At 39.6% G+C, this 26,337-nt stretch overlaps 1 protein-coding gene across 1 annotated transcript in view; it reads left to right on the top strand.

Moving 5' to 3' along the window:
• Positions 1 to 102: 102 nt before the first annotated feature.
• The window catches only part of EFHB (EF-hand domain family, member B), a 56,409-nt gene continuing 30,174 nt past the window's right edge, over positions 103 to 26,337 (top strand). Inside the window, exons 1-5 of the mRNA XM_011968451.1 lie at positions 103 to 1,099; positions 8,542 to 8,604; positions 9,130 to 9,273; positions 10,701 to 10,881; positions 13,760 to 13,870. Coding sequence (XP_011823841.1) covers positions 374 to 1,099; positions 8,542 to 8,604; positions 9,130 to 9,273; positions 10,701 to 10,881; positions 13,760 to 13,870 — 1,225 coding nt within the window. The 5' untranslated portion in view covers positions 103 to 373. The remainder of the gene's footprint in view (positions 1,100 to 8,541; positions 8,605 to 9,129; positions 9,274 to 10,700; positions 10,882 to 13,759; positions 13,871 to 26,337) is intronic.

A 26,337-nucleotide genomic window follows, 5' to 3' on the forward strand; every position in this document is an offset into this window, starting at 1 on the left:
GAGAGAGAGAGAGAGAGAGAAAGAAAGAAAGAAATGAGAGATGTGCGGGGATCTGTCCAAGGAGGACTTGAGCGCCAAGTCCCGCCCCTGTTTCCCAGGTAACCGGATAAACAGACTCCATCTTTTCTTCGGTGAACTCAGCTAGGTGTTAAGAGGCAGGCAGGAAGCAGTGGGCAGGAAGTACGAGTGAGGTTGTGCTCTTTCCTGAGAGTGGGGTTCCTCAAGGGTTTGGAAACGTCCCTCGAGCCAGGTACAGTTTTCCCTTAGAGATGAGTGCTCTTGGAGAAATGAGAGTGGGGAGAAATCGTCCCTGAACGTGGAGATTGGACACCCCAACGAAGGGAAGGATGATTTAGGAGACGGGAGGGTCATCATGGGAACAAAATTTCCCATGGAGTTGGGGATCAGAGTGGGATTAGGAAAAGAAGATTCCCGATGCGGGGAGAGCCCTGTGGTTAGTAATAAGTGTGAGGGAAGGATGGCATCACCAGAAACAAAATTTCCATTGAGCAAGGGGCTTGAAATGGGATCAGAAAGACAGAATATTTCTAAGACTCTCATGCAGAGGGGAAGTTTAGGAGTCGACAGTGTCTCAGCCTCAGAGGGAACAAAACCTTCTCTGTTGCCAGGAAGAATGGGGTTAGAAAATGAAAGTCTTCTTGCAAGATATACCCATGGACGGATAATACGGCCTCCTTTGGGCAGGGTTTGTGGAAGTCCACAGGCTGTAGGGAGCAGCAGAGCTCCTTTGGCTAGTGGCTCTGAAAGGGTAGAGCAGTTAGTGGGAAAGCCTGCTTTGGATATGGAACCAAGACAGGAAATGGAAAAAGAGTCTACCTGTGTTGTAATGAAACCCGGCACAGAGATTAAGCCTCCTGTGGAGGTGGACATTGGACTAACCCAAGCCGAGGAGCCAGATGAGACTAAGAATACAGAGCCCCAAATGGGCTTGGTGATAGAACCTCCCCAATGCCAGTTTGCCCAACAACCTGAAGAGAGAAAGGAGGCTGGAAACATTGAATCAGGAGTGGAACCTCCAGATCGCATCAGACCCATATACTCTGGGAAATTTTTTGATCGAACACCTTGCTGGCCAAGTGTAAGTTTTTTCCACTTTCCCTAGGAACTAAACTGTGTATAGCTATGTCTTTATTGAGATGATAAAGTGATGAAACTTGTTTTGAAGAGACAAATTACGAAGATTTCATGAGATTCGTAAATTTCTTGCTCCACTGGACTCCTTGCAGATGTTACTTAGATTTCTGATTCTCTGCCTCCCTTCCTAGATGTCAGCTTTGTTTTCTGTGCACACCAGTGATTTGTTCTGATTTCTTTCTCTTTTCTCCTTTAACCTTCATTTCATTTTCCTCAAGCCTCTCACATATTGAGATACATGAAGACACATGCTGTGTCCTAATATTCACACTTTTCTTTTTCCATTCATTGTTTAGTCTGTGAGTTATTTGTTCTTTCAGCAAAGACTTGTGGTGGCCATTGTGCCAGGTACAGGACAAAATAAAATGAAAAGTACATGATCCCTACTTCTAGGTTTAGGCTCACTCCAGTAATGGAGACAGATAACTAAAGGAATAGTATACGGTTATCTAAATGAATAAAAATCACACTATTCTTCCTTTATAGAAGTACACTCTGAATACAGAGCTCAGTGTAAAGATTGCACAATTCTGTTTAGAGGAGATGGGAAAGGCTTAATAGGAAAAGTAATATTTGAGCTAACATTGAAAGGTGTCAGTATTTGAAGAAAGAATGAGGTTAGAGCATTTTAGGCATAAAAAGGTACAGAGCACGACCAATGTTTCCTATGTTTGAGAGGCATGAACAGTTCTATTCAGCCAGCAGGGTGTTGAGAGATGAAGATGAAGAAGAAATATGTAGAAGACATCTAAAGGCCCAGAGTGTAGGGATAAAACATATAGATACAGTATCAATGTTGGATCTTAATGAGGGTAGAAATAAATAAAATTTGGCTTTTAGAAAGATAATTCTGATATCAGTAGTTATGATGAACGGGAAGGGGAAGCTACTGAATGACAAGTAGGTAGTTAGAAGAACATTCCAAAGTTCCGATGGACTGGAATTAATGTAGAGTTAGAAAGAATAGAAAGGAGACTGCACTTTTGAGAGGTTTTTAGATGATATGTAAAAAAATTGCCATTCGGTTGTGGATCTATGTGGTGAGTTTGGGAAGGTTGATGGATGACTCAGGAGTTTCTGTGTTGATAATGATCTCTTTGGGTTTGGTGGCAAATGAATGTCCAGTGTTGGCTATCTTCAGTATGAGATAACAGGTGAAGAAGCCAGGGAGACACTTGGTAATATGAAACAATTGATGCCCTGTGGGTGTGAATGGGAGAAGAAAGTCAAGGCAAGAATCTTGGGAAACATTGACAAGAGGTAATCAGTGAAAAAGATGTCAATAAGGTGAGTTCTTGAGGGCAAAGATTGTATCTTGTTTATTGTTTACCTTCATGTCATACCACAATACCTGGCTTATGGTGGTCAGTCAATAAATACACGTTTGATAAATAGAAGGAAGCCTGGATGATTAAATGGGAGAAAGACCAGTCAGAAAAGAAAAAGGTAAGTCTGAGACACTGGTATTGAGGAACATAAGAAAGTGTCCTTAAGATATAATATGAATAAAATATTCCACACACTGAAATTTGAGAATAAAACTCAACTGAAGAGGTCACAGGGCTTCCACAGAATTTTGTCTGGGTTTGAAGACTTTTCCCCTTCAGACTCAGAATGTTCTTTTCTTCTGTATCTCACATTGCTTTCTGATTTCCTCTTTGGATTTTCTCAGCCACTTTACTTGACCACACCTGTTCCCATTTCTGGATTGGTTCTGCAGTTTATAGCTTCTGATCTGATCTGATCTGATCTCACACACATGCAGACACCAGCTTCCAGTTTCCAGCACAGGCAATTCTAAAACCTCTGCTTCCTCCCACTTCTCATACCTTCCTTTCTAAATGTGATAGGACAAGAAAGAGAGTGTTGAGGAGAGAGTGACCAGCAGTGTTAAATCATCTCTGATGGGCCTTGTGCAGTGGCACTACCTGTGAATCCCAGCACTTTGGGAGGCTGAGGCAGGAGGTTTTTTGTTTTTTGTTTTTTTTTGAGACAGAGTCTCACTCCATCACCCAGGCTAGAGTGCAGTGGTGCGATCTCAGCTCGCTGCAAATCGGCTCCCTGGGCTTAAGTGATTCTTGTGCCTCAGCCTCCCAGTAGCTAGAATTCTGGGAGCACGCCACCACACCCGGCTAATTTTTTTTTTCTTCTTTTTTTTTTTTTTTTAAATTTAAGTTTTGTATTTTCAATTGAGCAGGGGTTTCGCCATGTTGGCCAGGCTGGTCCCCTACTCCTGACCTCAAGTGTCCGGCCCACCTTGGCCTCCCAAAGTGCTGGGATTACAGGCATGAGCCACCACACCCAGCAGGCAAGAGGATTTCTCGAGGCCAGGAGTTTGTCATCAGCCTGGGCAACATAGCAAGACTCTGCCTATACAAAAAAGAAAAATTAGCCCAGTGTGGTAGCGTGTGCCTGTAGTCCTAGCTACTTGGGAGAGGTGCGAAGATCATTTGAGCCTGGGAGTTCAAGGTTCCAGTGAGCTATGATCGCGCCACTGCTTTCCAGTCTGGGTGACAAAATGAGAGCCTGTCTCCAAACACAAAGTAAAAATAAGATTGATTAACTTTGGACATTAAGAAATTACCAACATTGTTAGAATGACATAATAGAAAAAGAATTCAGATTATAATGTACTGAAGAGCAAATGGGTTATTAGAATCAGAGAAAGCTATCATGAAATTTTTTTCCCTTAAGAAATACGGCAGAAAGAGAAAAAGTAAATATTCCACTTAGGAATCTTATTATTTAGTGAATCAGTGGAGGAGTTTGAGATAACACAAAGGAAGAGAATGGGTGGAACCAGCTTCTAGATGAGTGGAAGGGAATGGAATTAGGATTATAGGCAAGAGGAGGGAATCTAACTTCATTAGAAACAAGGCTTCATTTAAAAATAATTTTTTTACATATCATCTAAAAACCTCTCAAAAGTGCAGTCTCCTTTCTATTCTTTCTAACTCTTGTAATTTTTCATCTATGTAGCCCCAGCGTTTGTTTGTGTGTGGGTTTTTGGGTTTTTTGTTTTTTTATTTTTTATTTTTATTTTTGAGATGGAGTTTCACTCTTGTTGCTCAGGCTGGAGTGCAATGGCACGATCTCAGCTCACCACAACCTCCACTTCCCGGGCTCAAGCGATTCACCCACCTCAGTCTCCTGAGTAGCTGGGATTACAGGCCCTGTCACCACACCCGGCTAATTTTGTATTTTTAGTAGAGGTGGGGTTTCTCTATTTTGGTCAGGTTGGTCTCGAACTCCCAACCTCAGGTGATCCACCCGCCTCGGCCTCCCAAAGTGCTGGGATTACAGGCATGAGCCACCCACCGGGCCTTGTTTTTGTTTTTTAAATAGGATCTCACTCTGTCAACCAGGCTGGAGTGAAGTGATACCATCACGGTTCACTGCAGCCTCAATCTCCCATGGCACTACGCTATCGTGGACACTGTAATTTTTGTAAACTTGCCCTTGAAGCTCTCTTCCCTTCTTCCTCTTTGTATTCCAGGGCTCAGTATCATTTACCAATGCACTTTGTATGCTTCAGATGTTTTGTCTTAATAACTCCAGGTTTCTGCCATTGTCAGTGCATTGATGGAAATCAACGGACAGTCTTGGGATATCTTAGAAAATGACCATTGTGGAGATTTTGCTCTCTGATAGTGTTTTTCAAAAGCCGAGATCATACCAATGCACTCCAGCCTGGGCAATCCAGCCTAGGCAACAGAGCAAGACTCTGTCTCAAAAAAAAAAAAAAAAAAAAGAGAAAGAAAACTTCCTTGCAGTATAAGTATAATGCAATTAATAAATGTAGAAAGAATGCTACAGTTAGAAAGTCTTCATTTGGCAGCCATCATAATAATAACAATTTAGGAAAGAATCATCATTAGTTTTTTTTTTTTTTTTTTTTTTTAAGAGAAAAGGGTCTCACTTTGTTGCCCAGGCTGGTCTTGAACCCTGGGCTCCAGCAGTGGAGCTGGAGCCCCCCAAAGTGTTGGGATGATAGGCATGGGCCACCACGCCCAGCTCATCAGTACCTATTAAAACAATAGGTGAAAAGCAGAAATTTTATTTAGATTATCGTGTTTAAATTCTAAAAAGTTATTTCTTCTCAGGTTGTCTTTTAAAATTTCTAATCTTGTTTTATGAATGCAATAAATGCAACATCTTATTATATCTGTCAGGTAATCTCTTTTGTTTGTTTACGTTTTCCTATTCCCTCTATGTTTGTGTTTGTTTTTTATTAGCTTGTTTTGCCCCTCCCTTTCAAATTGGAGTCTAATAACTCATATTAAAACATTAAGCAGGCTGGGCATGGTGGCTTACGCCTGTAATTCCACCACTTTGGGAGGCCAAGGTGGGCATATCACTTGAGCTCAGAAGTTTGAGACCAGCCTGGGCAACATGACAAAAACTCGTCTCTACAAAAAAAATTTACAAAAATTAGCTAGGCATGGTGGCCCGCACTTGTACTCCCAGTTACTAGGGAGGCTGATGCGGGAGGATGGTGGAGGTTGTACTGAGCCAATGTTGAAAGGCAGAGATTGCAGTGAGCTGAGATCTGCACTACTGCACTCCAGCCTAGACGACCGAATCAGACCCTGTCTCAAAAACAAAACAAAACAAAACAAATTAGTAGCTGTATGTGTGTTGCATGGCTTGTTTACCCTGGGGCTTTTTTTTTTTTTTTTTTTTTGAGATAAGGTTTTGCTCTTGTTGCTCAGGCTGGAGTGCAGTGGCGCGATCTTGGCTCACTCAGCCTCCGCCTCCTGGGTTCCAGTGAGTGACTCTCCTGCCTTGGCCTCCTGAGTAGCTGGGACTACAGGCATGTGCCACCACGCCTGGCTAATTTTTGTATTTTTTTTGTAGCAACGGGGTTTCATCATGTTGGTCAGGCTGCTCTTGAACTCCTGACCTCGTGATCTGCCCGCCTTTGCCTCCCAAAGTGCTGGGATTACAGGCGTGAGCCAGCGCATCCGGCTAGGGCATTGTTATAAGGTGATCAAGTGATGAGGCAGCTTTTATTTTGGGTGAGTTCCCAATACTAATTTTTTTTCCCTCTAGGTTATTCAGATTTTCCAGAGAATATTGATAATGGTAATAATAGTTGAAACTTACATAGCACACAGCGTGTGTGGACACTGTTCTAAGCATTTTATATGTATGAACTCATTTAATTCTCACAGTGATCTCTATGAGGTTGGTACTGTTATCACCATCTCCATTGTGAGCAAATTGAGGCTGAGTAATAGGGTGACACAGTTTATTTATTGGCAGATATTTGAACCCAAGCAGGCTGGCTTCCAAATCTCTATTTATATTCATTGATGCCCTACTGCCTTTCCTATGCACTGCCCACGGGCTAGAGGGCTAGCTTGACTCCTGGCTGCTTGCTTTCCAGGGCCCAGTGGGAGAGGAAGCTAGAGGAAATGCATTACAGAAAGTATACTTTATTAATGTCCCGCTACTTTACCTTGGCTTGATGTTTCTGGCTACAAAACCACTTTATGAAAACAAATCCACAGTTTGGCAAGAGGGGTTGCGAGCTTGTGTGAAGACAAGAATAACATAGGATGGAGAAGAACTGGGGATCCAATTGCCCTGAATACAAACTTTCAACCAATCTTTCTATTTTCATAGCTTTACCACACCTTTTTCTAAGTGTTGAACTTTTCCTGTATCTGTTGATTCTCAACTGCCTTCAGCTCAAAATAATCCACATGCAAAAGTGGCATATTTTTGGGTGGCATATTCTGATCCCCTTCATAATTTTATTTTTCTTTTTTGAGATGGAGTTTTGCTCTTGTCACCCAGGCTGAAGTGCAATGGCATGACCTTGGGTCACTGCAACCTCTGCCTCCTGGGTTCAAGCAATTCTCCTGCCTCAGCTTCCCGAGTAGCTGGGATTACAGGCACATGCCACCATGCCTGCCTAATTTTTGTAGTTTTAGAAGGGACGGGGTTTCACCATGTTGGCCAGGCTGGTCTTGAACTCCTGACCTCCAAATGATCCACCCACCTTTGGCCTCCCAAAGTGCTGGGTTTACAGGTGTGAGCCACCTTGCCTGGCAGCCTTCATATTTTTTAAAATTACTTGAGTTCCTATCCTAAGTATAGCAAGAGAGACAGTATTCCCTGGTATCTGTGAGATTTCTTATAACTTCCAACTGAATTTTTAAAAATCTCACTATATCTCTTCTCCATCTTCTCAGTCTTGCTTTTGCCCAGATTAGAACACAGTTCCTTTCTTTTTTTACACAAAGTTCTTCTCATATAATGTAATTGCGTGGGTAGAATTTACTGAAGATACAGCATTAAGACTGGGCTACTTCTCACTGTCTTATTTGCCATCTTGGCGCCCTCCAGCCTCTCACCCTGTTGCTAGACCTTCGACTCCACACACCTTCTGAATTTATTTGTCATCTCCTTGATTTTTCCTTCTTAGTGTATCTAATCAGAAGTTGTTTTGCCCCTCCCTTTCAAACTGGAGTCTAATAATTCATATCAAAACGTTAGACTACAAAGATCATATTTTCTCCCTTTTTTTTTTTTTTTTTTTTTAACAAAGCAATTCAGTTTTCTGCCTGGCTATGTCTGTGGGCTTCCTCTTTTATACCTAGAGATGTCAGCAAGATAGTCTCTTAAACCCTAATGACTCTCTTACTAAAAGGAATTCCACACTCAACATTTCACATAATAACAAACTTCACCTACCCATATGTATTCATTCATATGTTCACGCACATCTACTCATTCATCCATCCACTCCACTCCATTCTTAATTTCTCTGCTTTTGTCTGTTTGTTCTCTCTCTCTCTCTCTCTCTCTCTCTCCCCCCCCCTCTTTCCAGATACCCAGAACACTATGGGAAGTTAGTTTTTTTCTCTTAGTTTTAATTTTTATTTATTTATTTATTTTCAGAGGCAAGGTCTCACTCCATTGCCAAAGATGGAGTGCAGTGATGTGATCATAGCTCACTGTAGCCTTGAACTCCTGGCCTTGAGAAACCCTCCCTTCTTGGCCTCCCAAAGATCATACTTCTATTTCACTGTTATATAGGACAATGAATAATTAACCTGTGATCTATGAGAAGATTGTTCCGAAAGCTGAATTCCTCAACACATCACAGAATTCCTGTAACTGGATGAATCACTAACAATGTTAGTGCTGTAAAAATATATGCTTACAATTTTATAAATGTTTATAATATATACATAGCATTTAATGTTTGTTACATGTGAAGATTGCTTTATATTTACTATCGGTTCTTCCTTTTTTATGTTAGTCAAAAGGAACTTTGTAGCATCAGAGGCATAGGACAAGTTTGAAATAAATTTCATTCTTCCAAATGCTCCTCTTCCACCCTGACAATGATCAACCCATTTTTTTCTCCCAAAGGCAGGAAAAGTTATTCCAGTTGGTTACAGAGTTGCAAGCTGCGTGACTGAAAAACTTCCCAGGGTGAGCACTTTCAATATACCTTTATGTTTCTATTTTTACCTTGTCTGTGAACATTAAGAAATAGGCAACTCAACGTTCCTTATGAAAGTGGTATACATTTAATGTAGTCAATTTGGATTCTTTACTGTATTTTGAGGCCTTCTATTGATTTTGTCCAAGAAAGTGAAAATCCCAGGCTTCCAGTTTCTAGCTCTACAGGGATTCAATTACAGGGGATTCAATTTATTTCAGTGGGAATAATGGTATACTTTGTAACCTGGATACTTCCTGGTTGTTTTCTAAATGCAACATTTAAAATAAGTTGTTCAGGGCACATGTTCTCAGGATCTGTGTCATGGAAAAAAATGTTTACTTCCGTTAATAATTAAATACGTTTTAGTGGGATGTTCATTATTTGGGGCTGTAGTTCCAAATGTGCTTACTACATACATACACTTAAGGTTGTCGATTGATTGGTATAGATCAGTCCTGTTAATATTTTTAGAAACTGTACTTACTACTATTTTCTTGCCTCACTCTTTGTAGCTAATTACTCCACCTGCGTCAAAAAAGTATTTCAACTTCAGATATCCACCTGCTGGAGTAGAAAGAGTATTTTATGGAAGAGCAAATGATCCCCAAATTGCACCTTATTTGACACATGGAATTAGATCTGAAATTTCAATACCGGTAACTTATTTTCTTTTTTTCCTTGTACATTATTAATTTACCAAGGTGAAAATGCACAAATCAGGTATTAGTGAAATTCATGAGTTCCAATCTCCTTCCCACCCATATTTTTTACTAGCCTTTTCTCAATCTATCTTCCAAAAGCCTTTATCTTGAGCAGTAGAAAAAAATCCAAGCAGCAGCAGCCAAGGCGGTGTGAAGAAATTAATAGTTTAAGCCAAAAACTATCTCTTCTCCTCTCAAATGATAAAAGCCTAGTTGCATTCCATTTTCTCACAATGAAGAGAAATGCTGTCAGGCTTTGTTAGACAATAAAGAAGACTGCCTTGGCGGAGTGTGGTGGCTCATGCCTGTATCCCAGCACTCTGGGAGGCTGAGGCAGGAGGATCACCTAAGATCAGGAATTTGAGACCAGCCTGGCCAACATGACGAAATCCTGTCTCTACTAAAAATTAAAAAAAAAAAAAAATACCTGGGGCATGGTAGCGGGCACCTGTAATCCCAGCTACTTGGGAGGCTGAGGCAGGAGAATCGCTTGAAGCCAGGAGGCGAAGATTGCTGTGAGCCGAGATCATGCCACTGCAATCCAGCCTGGGCAACAGACTGAGACTCCATCTCAAAAAAAAAAAAAAAAAAAAAAAAAAGGCTGCCTTAGTGACTTGCCTAGAGGCCCTATGGAATACTTATATGGACATTGAGTAGAGGTGGAGTCAAAATGTTTGTTATCTGCTACTGATTGAATGGACACCCTAGATTCAGAAGACCTGATCTCTGTATCTGAAGAGAACTTTTGGAAGTCAAGTGGTTCTTGTGCTTTTCATTTTCACTTTTCTTTCTTTCTTTTTCTTTTTTTCTTTGAGACTGAGTCTCATTCTGTTGCCCAGGCTGGAGTGCAGTGGCGTGATCTTGATTCACTGTAACCTCCACTTCCCGGGCTCAAGCAATTTTCCTGCCTCAGACTCCTCAGTAGCTGGGACTACAGGTGCGTGCCACCACACCTGACTGATTTTTTATTTTTTTATTTTTAGTAGATACAGAGTTTCACCATGTTGGCCAGGCTCGTCTCAAACTCCTGACCTCAGGTGATCCGCCCTCCTCAGCCTCCCAAAGTGCTGGGATAACAGGCGTGAGCCACTGCACCTGGCATCACCTTTCTTAAATATTTGAGTCGAGTAACCTGGAAGCTATCATTGTAAACCTTTTAGTATCACTGAAACCTTTTAACTCATTAGAAAGTTCTTCTAGGCATGTTTAAACTTTATAGCCAATTCCGACAGTTCATTTGAAGGTGAGCAAAGCCAGTGATGATAATGAAATGTTTTCCCACAATCGTACAGTCTCCTCTCCCTAGCTGTTGATTAGGGTTTCCATTTTCAGATTTGTACTATTTTTGTTGATGTATTTGTGCATTGTATGATTTCTTTCAGGCAAACACATTGATAAACCCACAGCCTATTACCACATTTCAACAGAAAATTAAAGATAAAAAAGAATCTATATATCTTAGCAATCGACGAGCACCATTAGGAAAATCTCATGATCAAGCACCAGGATTACCTAAAGGAATGGACACAATCAATACGACATTTGGGACAGCAATCATCAGAGGTAGTAAAAAAAAAAAAAAAGAGGGTGGGAAGGGGCTGGTAAAATAAGTTTCTTTGGAAAATTTGATCAAATATCTTATTTGTATGATGTTTGGTGATGGTGTAAACAATGACTCAAGAAGGAAAGATGGGATTGTAGCAAGAAAGTTATTCTCAGAACCAAAATCCTTGACATGTATGTATGCAGAAGCAGGAAAAATTCAGGTATTGGAGTCCAGATATAGTGAGCATAGTAGGTATGGTGTAAAGACAGGAAAGTACTCAACAAAAATTGGCTCTGGGACTAGCTAGAGAACTGCAATCCCTTTGCCTTGGACATCCATTCGTGTGTTCTGTTTCCATCAGTGCTTCACATGTGTTCGTGACTCTGAACTCTTTATGAAACAGAGTTCATGGCACAGGTAAGTTTGGTAAATGCTGTATACCACACTCCATTCATGCAGATCCATGAAGTCTACGTGCATATTAACCAATCACAGGGCAGAGTGACTTCCACTCTGATTCTGAGGGGGAGTAGAGTACCATCTTTCAACAAATAACTCGTAAGAACTGGTCATAGGCCATTCTTCCTTCTGAAGACCCAGGTTCCTGCCATGTTGTTGAGTGCCTTTCTTTACACCTTTCTCAGATTTCTCTCCTTTACTCTTTTTGAGGTTATCCCCTCCCTCTAGGAGTCTTACCATAGGAGATCTCAAATTCCATCTTTCTTTGTTTTTGTGGAGAAATTCTCTCTTTGTCTTTCCATACCCATTGAGGCTCTCTTCCAGGAACCTTAGCTTTGTTCACCGAAAGGCTCACTAGATTATTTTCCTTAAGGTAGTGACATCTACTCTGAAGATAGATTATACTTTGGAATGTAAAATCTGGAGTTGTACCTTATTACATCAGATCTAAAGTTTTTTAAAATTTGACACATGAACAATGTATTTTAGAGTAGATTAAATATCCTCTCCTTTTTATGTTTCATAAACATATGAAACATATATACTTATATTTATAAACTATATATATTTATATTTATATAGAGACTGGGGTCTCACCATGTTTCCAGGCTGGCCTCAAGCTCCTGGACTCAAGTGATTCTCCCACCTTGGCCTCCCAAACTGCTGGGATTACAGATGTGAGTGACTATTTCCCACCTCTTCTTTTCGATAGGTTTAAGAAATCCTATGTATATGAACTGTTAGACATGGCATTATAGCCATTATATCATAACTGCTACCTAGGATTAGTTTATTTAATGTGGAAAGTATTCTTTAAGTGTTCCTCATTTAAATATATAAAAAGAAACAATGTTTCAAAACATGTATATATGTGTATCATTAAGTGTAATGTTCATATATCAAAAAGAAGTTCTGCTTTACAGGATTATTTTGATTGGAATCATCTTCTGATATTCTTAACTATTAGTTTATATACCTTAATTCTTGGCAGAGAGGCCAAACTAAAGGAAACTTCTTAATCTATGTTGTTAGGTCAAAAGGGAAGAGTGAAATTGTAAATGGAGTTACATTTACAAATTATTATCTAGAGCAGTAAAAACAAAATTATTCACTGTACACAAAACTGGGTACCACTAGTCATGAGAATGCAGCTATTAAACAAACATCTCTTCTAGATTTAGGACCAGTAGAAGAATTTCTCCCTGATTCCAGTGATTTCCCTGGTACCTCTGGCTACACTGAGGATACAGATTCATTTTTTAAAATTAATTAATTAGTTAATTAATTTTTTGAGACGGAGTCTCACTCTGTTGCCCAAGCTGCAGTGCAGTGTTGCGATCTCAGCTCCCTGCAACCTCTGCCTCCCAGGTTCAAGTGATTCTCCTGTCTCAGCCCCCCGAGTAGCTGGGATTATAGGCGTGTGCCACCACACCCGTCTAATTTTTGTGTTTTTAGTAGAGACAGGGTTTCACCATGTTGCTCAGGCTGATCTCAAACTCCCGACCTCAGATGATCCACCCACCTCAGCCTCCCAAAGTACTGGGATTACAGACCTGAGCCACTGAGCCTGGCCTGAGAATACAGATTCAGATCCAAACAGACACAGGGTGTATGCTTCCATCTAAAACTGCCAAAATTTACACCATGGCTACCCCGTAGGGCGTTAGGGGTTCTAATTTGTGGTTCAGATTTGTTTAGATCATCTTGAGAAGTCTGCAGTAAACTAAAATAAAAATTGTACAGAGATTCTCAGGACCAGGAATTTAACTGTGCTTGGAATATGGCTTACCACAACTAAACAGTTAACTGATAATAGAGTTCTTTTTTTTTTCTTTTTTTTTTTTTTTGAGATGAAAGTCTCGCTCTGTCACCCAGGCTGGAGTACAGTGGTGCCATCTGGGTTCACTGCAACCTCTGCCTCCTGGGATCAAGTGATTTTCCTGCTTCAGCCTCCCGAGTAGAGTAGCTGTGACCACAGGCACATGCTACCACACCTGGCTAATTTTTGTATTTTTCGTAGAAATGGGGTTTCACCATGTTTGTCAGGCTGGAATTTTTTGTGGTTTTTTTTTTTTTTTTTTTTTTTTTTTAGTAGGAATAGGGTTTCATCATGTTGACCAGGCTGATCTCAAACTCCTGACTTCAGGTGATCCACCCTCTTTGGCCTCTCAAAGTGCTGGGATTACATGCATGAGCCACTGCTCCCAGCCAACTGATAATAAAGTTCTAACATGCTTCAGACTTCTAGGGGGTGAGCCAGGTCAAGCGGGCTTCCCTTTCTTGATAAACCATTTATGTTGGCTTTGTGATCTCTCGGGATGTCTGTGTAGACTTGCATCCAGCATACCTAATTTCTCATTTGTTCTAGTCAATATAAACATCTTATAAATAGATTAAAAAGTACCTTGGAACTGATTTTATTAATTCTTCCTTCAGAATACTCTGCTAAAGACGTGGTGAATCCACCAAAATCCTATGAAGAAGTATTTAAAGAAGGAAATGAAGGACATGATTTGTATGTTGTTTCTCATAATGATTATTATGCAGGTAAGTGTCCTCCAATGCAAAATGGGCCTGAGGATATGGGACTCTCGGATTTGTGAAGAGGAATAAAGGAGATAAGTACATAAAATTAAATGCCTGGCATGTAATAGGTGATCAATACAATCTTATTCATAAGGTCATAAACCATGATAGCTGGGAAAACCTGTACCGCATATACTTATGGTTTTAAAAAAATTTAATTTTAATTTTTTTTTTTTTTTTTTTCCAGACAGGGGTCTCTGTTGCCCAGGCTGGAGTGCAGTAGTGTGATCATGGCTCATTGCAGTCTGCACCTCCTAGGCTCAAGCAATCCTTTCACCTCAGCCTCCTGAACAGCTGAGACTACAGGTGTGCATCACCACGCCTGGCTAATTTTTTGAGTTTTTAAATAGAGATGAGGTCTTCCTATGTTGTCCAGGCTGGTCTCAAACTCCTGAGCTCAAGCGATCCTCCCACCTTAGCCTCCCAAAGTTCTGTGATTACAGGCATGCACCACTGCACTCGGCTCAATACTTATTCTAAGTGCTTAATTTTATAGAAGAATATTGGGTGATGGTCAAGTTCACAAATTTTTGAATCAGATCAGGTTCAAATCCTAGCTCAACTATTTACTATCTTTTAAAACTTGGGCAATTTACTTATTTGATCATTATATATTCTTATCTCTTAAATGGGTATAGTAATATTGTGAGGATTGATTAGATGTCAGATGCTTAATGTAGTACCTGAAACATAGTTAAGTACTCAAAATTATTAGCTGTTATTATCATTATTATTTTTAGTGATCTTGTCTTAAAGTTTCATATCTAGTAGCATATTACTAGAATTATTCCATAACACAACTAAAAAGGCATTAGTTGTTTATAGTGCTATAAAATAAAACTCAATTGCCAATATGTTGATTTTAAGTAAAGTCTTGATAAAATAAAGGATTGAGAAGTAGACTCTGATACATGTCCTGAGAAAGCCTATGGATTGTGCATGGTTCATAACTCAGTCTTTATTAGCTAGAAGAGCTGCCCTTCACTGCAGCACAGCAGGGGGGTTGTGCTCCTTATTTCTTATTTCTTTTCTTTTCTCCTCCACTGCAAGAAAGGGGGGGCTTTCTTGCTCCTCATTTCTTATTTCTTTACTTTTTCTCCTCCACTGCTGTCTAACACTAGACTCCCTTTCTATGCTCTCCTCCCAAATTTCTGTTCATAGCTTCATGTTTGGAGTCTGCCATTTGCTTCTGTCATAGTCGATGTGTGTTGGTTCTCCTCTTCCTTCCTTCCTTCCTTCCTTCCTTCCTTCCTTCCTTCCTTCCTTCCTTCCTTCCTTCCTTCCTTCCCTCCCTCCCCTCCTTTTCCGTCCCCTCCCCTTCCCTCCCCTCTCCTTTCCTTTTTTATTTCTTTTCCCCTTTCCCTTTCCTTCCCTCTCTCTCCCGCCTCTTTCTTTCCTTTCCTTTCCTTTCCTTTTTCCTTTTCCTTTTTTTTTCCTTTTTCTTTTCTTTTTTTGTCAGTGATAAGGAAGTATCTGCTGGTTCTTTACATGCCCCAACATGTTCCCAGATTGTCTAAGATTGTCTGTACTCTCACATTGCCCCTGTTGCTATCTGCACAGATGCCATATTTCTTCTCACAGTCTTGACTTCTCTCCATATCTTTACTCCTCTACTTCCCTAGCCCATTCCTTTCTTTTGCTCTTTCCCTCCTTTCTTTTGTTCTTTCCTCCCTTTCTTTCGTTCATTCCCTCCTTTCTTCCTTCTCTGTCTTGCGAAAATATTTTATTCATGTTTGAAAAAGTTTCATGTCTATTGCACAGTCTAATCCAATGCTCTTTAATTGTTTTAAAAAGAACTTTGGTCTGAGTGCAGTGGCTCACTCTTGTAATCTCAGCGCTTTGGGAGGCTGAGGCAGGTGGATTACTTGAGCCCAGGAGTTTGAGACCAGCTTGGGCAACATAGGGAGAATCTGTATCTATGAAAAATAAATTAAAAAATTAGCCAGGCACGGTGGCGCATGTCTGTAGTTCCGGCTACTTGGGAGGCTAAGATGGGAGGATTGCTTGAGCTCAGGAGTTCCAGGTTGCAGTGAGCCACGATTGCACTACTGCACTCTAGGCCTGGGCATGAGTGAGACCCTGTCTCAAAATAAAATAAAAAGCAAAAAGAACTACGTCAATAAATATATACAATGTATAGACAACCTATAATGAGATACCTTATAAGCATTTAACAGTCTGAGAAAAATAAGTGTAGTTTTTTATATTTAGAAGAGCTCTAATGGACCGTAACATGACTACAATTTCCTTCGTTTGCTATTTTTATGGAAGTTTCAATGGCATCTTGAAAAGTTGTAGAATCTGATCTTTTAAATATGATCTTAATTTTTCCCTCATAAGGAAAGTAGCTTTTTAATTATAGAAATACATTATACTTGTAGATAACTTAAATATTAAAAAATGAAGAAAGAGTAAATATAACCTTGAAATCCCATTAGCTAGGGTTAACTACAGTTGAGAAGTTGAACATTTTAAAAATTATTCTTATTTTTTTTTTTTGTGGGTACATAGTAGGTATATATATATTTATGGGGTACATGAGATGTTTTGACATGGGCATGCAACATGAAATAAGTGCATCTTGGAGAATGGTGCATCCATCCCCTCAAGCATTTATACTTTGAGTTACAAACAATCAAATTATACTCTTTAAGTTGTTTAAAAATGTACAATTAAGTTATTATTGACTGTAGTCACCCTATTGTGCTATGAAGTAGTAGTTCTTATTCATTCTTTCTAGTTTTTTTCCCTACCACCCCCACTATCCTTCTCAGCCTCTGATAATCATCCGTCTACTCTTTATGTCAATGAGTTCAATTGTTTTTATTTTTAGATCTCACAAATAAGTGAGAACATGCAACGTTTGTCTTTCTATGCCTTGCTTATTTCACTTAACATAATGATCTCCAGTTCAATCCCTATTGTTGCAAAAGACTGGAATTCATTCTCCCTTATGGCTGAATAGTACTCCATTGTGTAAATGTACCACATTTTCTTTATAGGTTCATCGTAATTTATCCATTCATCTGTTGATGGATACATAGGCTGTTTCCAAATCTCACTGTAAACAGTGCTGAAACAAACACAGGAGTGCCTGTAATCTCTCTGATATACTGATTTTCTTTCTTTTTTCTTTTCTTTTCTTTTTTTTTTTTTTCTTTTTTTGAGATGAATTCTTGCTCTGTTGCCCAGGCTGGAGTGCAGTGGTGTGATCTCGGCTCACTGCAACCTCCACCTCCTGGATTCAAGCCATTCTCCAGTCTCAGCCTTCCAAGTAGTTGGGATTACAGGTGCCTGCCACCATGCCTGGTTAATTTTTGTATTTTTAGTAGAGACGGGGTTTTGCCATGTTTACCAGGCTGGTCTTGAACTCCTGACCTCAGGTGATCCACCCATCTTGGTATCCCAAAGTGCTGAGATTACAGGCATTGGCCACTGCTCCCAGCCTGATTTCCTTTCTTATGGGTATATACCCAGCAGTGGGATTGCTGGACCATATGGTAGCTCAAGTTTTAGTTTTTTGAGGAACCTCCGAATTGTTCTCCATAGTGGTTGTACTAATTTGCCTTCCCACCAACAGTGTACAAGGGTTCCTATTTCTCCACACCCTCACCAGCATTTGTTATTGCCTGTATTTTGGATATAAGCCATTTTAACTGGGGTGAGATGATATCTCATCGTACTTCTGATTTGCGTTTCTCTGATGAGCAGTGATGTTGAGCACCTTTTCATAGGTCTGCTATTTGTATTTTGTGTGTGTGTGTGTGAAATGTCTATTTAAATGTTTTGTCCACTTTTTTGATCAGATTATTATTATTTTTTCTATAGAGTTGAGTTCCTTGTATATCCTGGTTATTAATCTCTTGTCAGATGGGTAGTTGGCAAGTATATTCTCCCATTCTGTGGGTTGTCTTTTCACTTTGTTGATTTTATCCTTTGCAGTGCAGAAGCTTTTTAACTTGACGTGATCCCATTTGTCCTTTTTTGCTTTGGTTGCCTGTGCTTGTGGGATATTACTCCAGAAATTTTGCCCAGATCAATGTCCTGGAGATTTTCCCCAATGTTTTCTTGTAGTAGTTTCATAGTTTGAGGTCTTAGATTTAAGTTTTTAATTCATTTTGATTTTATTTTTGTATATGGCAAGAGATAGGGGTCTAGTTTCATTCTTTTGCATATGAATATCCAGTTTTCCCAGCACCATTTGTTGAAGAGACTGTCTTTTCCTCAGTGTATGTTCTTGGCACCTTTGCCAAAAATGACTTCACTGTAGGTGTTTGGATTTGTTTGGATTCTTTATTCTGTTCCATTGGTCTATGTGTCTGTTTTTCTGCTAGTGCCATGCTGTTTTGGTTACTACAGCTCTGTAGTATAATTTGAAGTCAGGTAACGTGATTACTCCAGTTTTGATCTTTTTACTTTGGCTTTTCTGGATATTTTGTGGTTTCATATGCACTTTAGGATATTTTTCTATTTCTGTGAAGAATGTCATTGGTATTTTTGTAGGTATTGCATTGAATCTGTAGATTGCTTTTGGTAGTATGGACATTTTAACAATATTGATTCTTCCAATCCATGAACATAAAATGGTTTTTGAGTTTTTGGTGTCCTGTTCAATTTCTTTCATCAGTGTTTTATAGTTTTCATTATAGAAATCTTTGATTAAGTTAATTCCTAGATATTTAATTTTATGTGTGGCTATTGTGTTTAATACATGGGATTACTTTTTAAATTTCTTTTTCACAGCATTCACTGTTGGTATATAGAAATGCTACTGATTTTTGTATGTTTTATTTGTATCTTGTAACTTTACTGAATTTATCAGTTCTAATAATTTTCTTGTGGATTCTTGAGGTTTTTCTAAATATAAGATCATATCATCTGCAAATAAGGGTAATTTGACCTCTTTCTTCCCAATTCTCATGCCCTTTATATCTTTCTCTTGTCTGATTGCTGTAGCTTGGACTTCCAGTATGAAGGAAGAACTTTCAGTCTTTTCCCATTCAGTATCATCCTAGCTGGGATTCTGTTGTGTACAGCTTTTATTATACTGAGGTGTGTTCCTTCTATATCCAGTGTGTTGAGGGTTTTTATTATTACAGGCATTAGCCACTGCTAATGTTGAATTGCTACTATTATTATTACAGGCATTAGCCACTGCTAATGTTGAAGGGATGTTGAATTTTATCCAATGCTTTTTCAGCATCAATTGAAATGATCATATGGTTTTTTTACTCTTCATTCTGTTGATATGATATATCCCATTGATTGATTTGCGTATGTTGAAAAATACTTGGGTCCCAAAGATGAATCCCATGAGACTTGCAAATATTATCTTAAACCCATTATTTTAACCTGATAACAACTTAACACTATTTGCATAAACAACAAACAAGGAAAAATAAAAACTCTATGTCTTAACTTTCTCCCCTTACCTTTTTAACTCTGTTGTTTCTATTTATATGTTATTATAATCTCTATGTCTTGAGAAGTTGTTGTAGTTATTATTTTTGATTGGTTCATTGTTTAGTCTATCTACTCAGGATAAGAGTAGTTTGGATACCACAGTTATAGTGCTGTACTACTCTGTGTGTTTCTGTGTGCTTACTATTATCAGTGAGTTTTGCACCTTCAGGTGATTATTCATTGCTTATTAATATTTTTTTCTTTCTGATTGAAATTGAAGTACTCCCTTAAGCATTTATTATAGGACAGGTCTGGTATTTATGAAATTCCTCTGCTTTTTATTTTTATTTTTATTTTTTGGCCTGGGAGAGTCTTTATTTCTTCATCATGTGTGAAGGATATTTTCACCAGATAAGATATACTATTCTAGAATAAAAGTTTCTTTTCTTCAGCACTTTAAATATGTCATGGCACTCTCTCCTGTAAAGTTTCCACTGAAAAGTCTACTGCCAGATTTATTGAAGCTCCATTGTATGTTGTTTCTTTTCTCTCACTGCTTTTAGAATCCTTTCTTCATCCTTGACCTTTAGGGTTTTGATTATTCGATGTCTTGAGGTAATCTTCTTTGGGTTAAATCTACTTGGTGTTCTATAACCTTCTTGTACTTGGATATAGATATCTTTCTCTAGATTTGGGAAGTTCTCTGCTATCTCTTTGAATAAACTTTCTACTGCTATCTCTCTGTCTATTTTCTCTTTAAGGGTAATAACTTTAAAAATAAAATAAAAAAATAATAAATTTAGTCTCACTATGTTGCTCAGGCTAGTCTCACTATGTTGCTCAAATTCCTGGGCTTAAGTCATCTTTGCACCTTGGCCTCCCAAAGTACTGGGATTACAAACGTGAGCCACCTTGCTTGGCAAGGCCAATAACTCTTAGATTTGCCCCTTTGAGACTATTTTTCTATATCTTTTAGTTGTACTTCATTTTTAAATTTTTTTTCTTTTGTCTTCTCTGATTGTATTTTCAAATAGCCTGTCTTCAAGCTCATTAACTCTTTCTTCTGCTTGATCAGTTCTGCTATTGAGAGACTGATGTACTTTTCAGTTTGTCAATTGAATTTTTCAGCTCCAGAATTTCTGCTTGATTCTTTTTTTGTTTGTTGTTGTTTTTGTTTTTGTTTTTTGAAATGAAGTCTCACTCTGTTGCCCAGCCTGGAGTACAGTGGTGTGATCTTGGCTCACTGCAACCTCCCTCTCCTAGGTTCAAGTGATTCTCTTGTCTCAGCCTCCCCAGTAGCAGGGATTATAGGCACCATCACGCCTGGCTAATTTTTGTATTTTTAGTAGAGATGGGGTTTCACCATGTTGGCCAGGCTGGTCTTGAACTCGTAGCCTTAGGTGATTTACCCGCCTCGGCCTCCCAAAGTGCTGAAATTATAGGTGTGAGCTACCACGCTTGGCCTTTGCTTGATTCTTTTTAATTATTTCAGTCTGTTTCTTAAATTTATCTGATAGAATTTTGAATTCCTTCTCTGTGTTATCTTAAATGTCTTTTGAGTTTCCTCAACACAACTATTTTGAATTATCTGTCTGAAAGGACATATAGCTCTGTTGCTCCGTGATTGGTCCCTGGTGTCTTATTTAGTTTATTTAGTGAAGTCATATTTTCCTAGATGGTGTTGATACTTGTAGATGTTCCTGGTGTCTGGCATTGAACAGTTAGATATTTATTGTAGTTCTCACTGTCTGTGCTTATTTGTACCCGTTTATCTTGGAAATGCTTTCCAGATATATGAAAGGACTTGGGTGTGGTGATCTAAGCTGTATCTGCTTTAGGAGGCACCCCAAGCCCAGTAACACTAGTTTTTGCAAACTTGTAGAGGTACTGCCTTGATGAACTTGGACAAGATCCGGGAGAATTCCCTGGGTTACAAGGCAGAAACTCATGTTCTTTTCCTTTACTTTCTCCTAAACATACGGTCTTTCTCTCTGTTCTGAGCCACCTAAAGCTGGGGGTTGAGTGACACAAGTACCCCTGTGGCCACCACTGCTGACTGTATTGGATCACACTTGAAGCTAGTGTAGCATTTGGTCTCACCCAAGTCCTGCTGTACTCAATCTCTGGCTGCAGCCTATGTTCACTCAAGGTCCTGGGGCTCTATAATTAACAGGTGGCAAAGCCCACCAGGCCTGTGTCCTTCCCTTCAGGGTGGTGAGGTCCCCCAGGGCTTGGGTGGGTACAGAAGTACTGTCTGGGAGTCAAGGACTAGAGTCAAAAACGTTAGACGTCTACCAGGTATTCTACTGTATTGCAGCTGAGCTGGCACTCAAACCACAAGATACAGTCTTTCCCACTCTTCCCTCACCTTCCCAAAGGCAGAGGAACCTCACTGGGTAGCCACCACCACCCCAGGCCATGAGGAATAATGCCAGACTATCACCAATGTTCTCTTAAGGCCCAAGGTCTCTTAAGTCAGCTTGAGGTTAATGGCCTGGTACTTACCCTTCAGGTCAATGGGTTCCCCTCTGGCCCAGAGCAGGTCCAGAAATGTTATTTTCAAGAGCCAAGTCCTGGAATTGGGAACCCGAAGAGCCTACTTGGTGCTCTACTCCCCTGTGGGCATGCTGGTACTCAAGGTGTAAGACAAAGTCCTCTTTACTATACTTTTCCCTGTACTTTTCTCAAGCAGAAGGAGTTTTGCTCTGTAGCTACCACAGCTGATAATGTGCTAAGTCTCTTCTGAAGCCAGGAAGTCTGAGAGGCTTACCCAAGACCCTTGGTGTACTACCTGGGCCCTGAATAACGACAGCTGGTTATTCAGGGCCCAAGAGCTCTTCAGTTAGCAGGTGATGAATGCTGGCAGGATTGGGTTCTTTCCTTCAAAGCAGTGGGTTCCCTTTTGGCCCCAGATGTGTCTAGAAATGTCATCTGCAAACCAGACCCTGGAATGGCGGCCTCCTGTGTCCCACCGGTGCCCTATCTTGCTGTGGCTGAGGTGATATCCTAGATGCAAGGTGACGTCTTCCCTGCTCTTCCCTCTCCTCTCCTCAAGCGGAAGGAAGGGGTCCCTTTTGGAGCCATGAGCTGAGTTGTGCAGCCTGGGGTGAGGGGAGGGTTGATGCCAGCATTCCCTTGGCTGCCCCAGCTGGTGTCCCAGTATGACATGTGTCCCACCCCCAGTCCACTGTCTCTGGGCCTGGTTCTGCTCTGGCAGTCGCCTAAGAGTTCCAGTCCTCACGGCCTAGACCACCTTTCAAGATTACTTGGAGACACAGTGCTGTAGCCCTTGGCGAAGTTTGCGGGCACTCAAGTTCGGACTACTGGGATTGGCAATTCCTTTTTTGATAGGGCTGATTTAAATGCTGCCTCTGTGGACAGGCATCAGCTGAGTTTGGTTCAGTTTTCCATTCTGCTGTAACAGGAAAGCACTGGGTTTAATACCTCACAATTGCTGTGTTCTCCCTGCTCTGGTGCCAGGAGAAGCTCTCTACACCACTCTGCTGCTGCCGGGGTTGGGGAGGGGTGGTGTTCGTGATTCAAAACTATTTTTTCTGTCTCTTCAGTGCCTTTTTTTTTTTTTTTTCAGTGCTATGAAGTTAAAACCAGGTACTATGAGTTGCCCACCTGATTTTTGAGATGGGTACTCATATCTGTGTAGATAGTTGTCAACTTGGTGTCCTTGTAGGGGGTGGGGGGCGGGTGTGGGTCTGGGACACAGGACTGGGACATGATCGGTGGAGCTTTCTATTCTGCCATCTTACTCCACTTCCTCTCTCTGAACATTTTTTCTAACCCCCATCCTTGAGCCATTAAATCATTAATCATTAAATAAACGGGATATTACTCTCCATGCTTTTAGGGAGCCTGCTCTATATATTTTAAATGTTTTGCTTAAATAATACGTAAATAGCAATAAATACGGATATACAACATTTAAAATACACTTAATACTATAAAATAACTTAATTTTAATCTTGACTAAAGTGATACTTTTATAAAATGAAAGCTATATAGAAATATACAATATACAAAAAAGTTCCCACAATTCTCTATCTCACACTGATGATTCTCTTTCTTTCTTTCTTTCTCTTTCTTTCTTTCTTTTTCTTTTCTTTTCTCTTTTTTTTTGAGATGGAGTTTTGCTCTTTTGTCCAGGCTGGAGTGAAGTGGCATGATCTCGGCTTACTGCAACCTCCGCCACCTGGGTTCAAGCAATTCTCCTGCCTCAGCTTCCCAAGTAGCTGGGATTATAGGTGCCTGCCACCATGCCTAGCTATTTCTGTATTTTTAGTGGAGACAGGGTTTCACCATGTTGATCAGGCTGGTCTCGAGCTTCTGACCTCAGGTGATCCATCTGCCTCGGCCTCCTAAAGTGATAGGATTACTGGTGTGAGCCACCGCACCTGGCTGATAATACTTTCATAGAAGTTTTTCTTTGCACTGTTATATATATCAGTATGTGTGTTCATTTTATTCCACATCATATATACTTTTCTCCTTTTGCTTTTTTTTTGTCTTATGAAATATTTTGGAATATCTTTTCATGTCAGTATCTACATTATATTTTCACTATTACAAAAACATATTGTTTATATACCTTTGTAAATGTGATTGGCTATTTCCTTAGGTTACATTCCTAGATTTCTGAGAAATTTTTACTCTTAGAGCCAAACTGTCAGCTCAAATTACTGCCCAATTTGCCCTTAGACCCAGAGTATGAGAATATCATCATTTCTCCACACGCTTCCCAATAATGAGCTTATCCAATCTTCTTTATTTTTGTCTAACTAAGAGACAATTATAATTTCTTGTTACTTCATTAACATGACATTTACTGTTTTTATTTACATTATTTGAATTACTAGTGAGGCTGAATGTCTTTACTCCATCATTTCTTACCTTCTTGGTTGTTCTCTAGTTTCAGTCCTACTTTCTTATCTCGAAATTGAAAACTCACACCACATCAAGACTTGAAAAGAAAAAAGCACAGTATTCAATTTTAAATAAAAAGACTCCTCTGCTGGGTTCTTAGCCCTCAGTCACCCTTTGAATGTTTCTCATATGAGGTAAATTATTACAATGAAATATGAGGGTCGCAATGTTCTGATGATCGCACAAAATCGAACAAGTGCAAAACACCAAACCTCTCAAATCTTAGCGTAGTTGAAAGTGCTGCCAGGGACCTAAATCATTGTCATACCTCCCTTGATCTTCAAGATTTCCATAACAATGGTGGAGAACCTGCGTTTTTCATCATTGATATGTCTTTTTCCCATACAATGTCCTTACTTACTTTCTAAATATTAAAGTTCTTCACCCATTTAAAGAATTGAGTTACATGGTGGGGTGCGGTGGCTTACGCCTGTAATCTGAGCACTTTGGGGGGCCAAGGCGGGCAGATCATGAGGTCAGGAGATGGAGACCATCCTGGCTAACACAGTGAAACCCCGTCTCTACTAAAAAAACAAAAATTAGCCAGGCATGGTGGCAGGCGTCTGTAGTTCCAGCTACTTGGGAGACTGAGGCAGGAGAATGGCGTGAACCCAGGAGGTGGAGGTTGCAGTGAGCCAAGACCACGCCACTGCACTCCAGCCTGGGTGACAGAGCAAGACTCTGTCTAAAAAAAAAAAAAGAATTGAGTTACATATTTTCTATAAATTTTGAATATTAACCCTCTATCAGATATATAGTTTGCAAGTATTTTTTTCCCAACTCATAGGTTGCCTTTTCATTTTGGTGATTGTTTCCTTTGCTGTGCAGAAGGTTTTTAATTTGATGTAGTCTCATTTATTTATTTCTGCTTTTGTAGTCTGAGCTTTTGTATCTAAGACATCATTGCTAAGGCCAATGTCAATAAATTTTTCCTCTGTTTTTTCTTCTATGAGTTTTATGGTTTCAGGTCTTACATTTATTTTTTTTTAATCTGTTTTGAGTTGATTTTTGTGTATGGTGCTGCATGTGGAAATCAGGTTTCCCAGGACCATTTATTGAAGAGACTATCCTTGCTCCATTGTTTCTTCTTGCTGCCCTTGTTGAAAATTAGTGCATTGTATATGTTTGGATTTATTTCTGGGTTCTCCATTCTGTTTCACTAGTCTGTGTGTCTGTTGTCAGTACCATACTGTTCTAATTACTATAGCTCTGTAATATAATTTAAATCCGGATGTGTAATGCCTCTAACTTTTTTTCTTTTTCCTTATAATTACTTTGGCTATCCAGAGCCTTTTGTGGTTCTATATAAATTTTAGGATTTTTTTTCTGTTTCTGTGAAGAATGCTAATGGAATTTTGATAGGGATCACATTGAATCTGTATTTTGCTTTGGGTAGTATGAACATTTTAGGAAAATTAATTATTCTGATCAATGAACATGGAATATCTTTTCATTTTATTTGTGTCCTCTTCAATTTCTTTCATCATTGTTTTATAGTTTTCAGTGTACAGGTCTTTTACCTCCTTGGTTAAGTTTATTCCTAAGTATTTTTTTTTTCAGGCTATCATAAAGTGAATTATTTTCTTGATTTCTTTTTTGTCTAGGTTGTTATTTTTTATAGAAATGCCATGGATTTTTATGTGTTGATTTTGTATTCTTTGACTTTACCTAATTCATTTATTAGTTCTTTTCTTTTTTTTTTTGAGAAAGAGCCTTACTCTATTGCCCAGGCTGGAGTGCAGTGGCATGATCTCAGCTCACTGCAACCTCCGCCTCCTGGGTTCAAGCGATTCTCCTGCCTCAGCCTCCCAAATAACTGGGATTACAGGTGCATGCCATCATGACCAGCTAATTTTTGTATTTTTAGAGAAGACAGGGTTTCACCATGTTGGCCAGACTGGTCTCAAACTCCTGACCTCAAGTGATCCACCAGTCTCAGCCTCCCAAATTGCTGGGATTATAGTCATGAGCCACTGGTGTGCCTGGCCAAATTCATTAGTTCTAACAGTTTTTTGATGGAGACTTTGGAGTTTTTTACATATAGCAGCTTTTCAAATATTAACACAAGGTATTGTTGTGTGTAGCATCCC

Source organism: Mandrillus leucophaeus, unplaced genomic scaffold (assembly GCF_000951045.1).
Source record: "Mandrillus leucophaeus isolate KB7577 unplaced genomic scaffold, Mleu.le_1.0 Scaffold843, whole genome shotgun sequence".
NCBI classification, from domain to species: Eukaryota; Metazoa; Chordata; class Mammalia; order Primates; family Cercopithecidae; genus Mandrillus; species Mandrillus leucophaeus.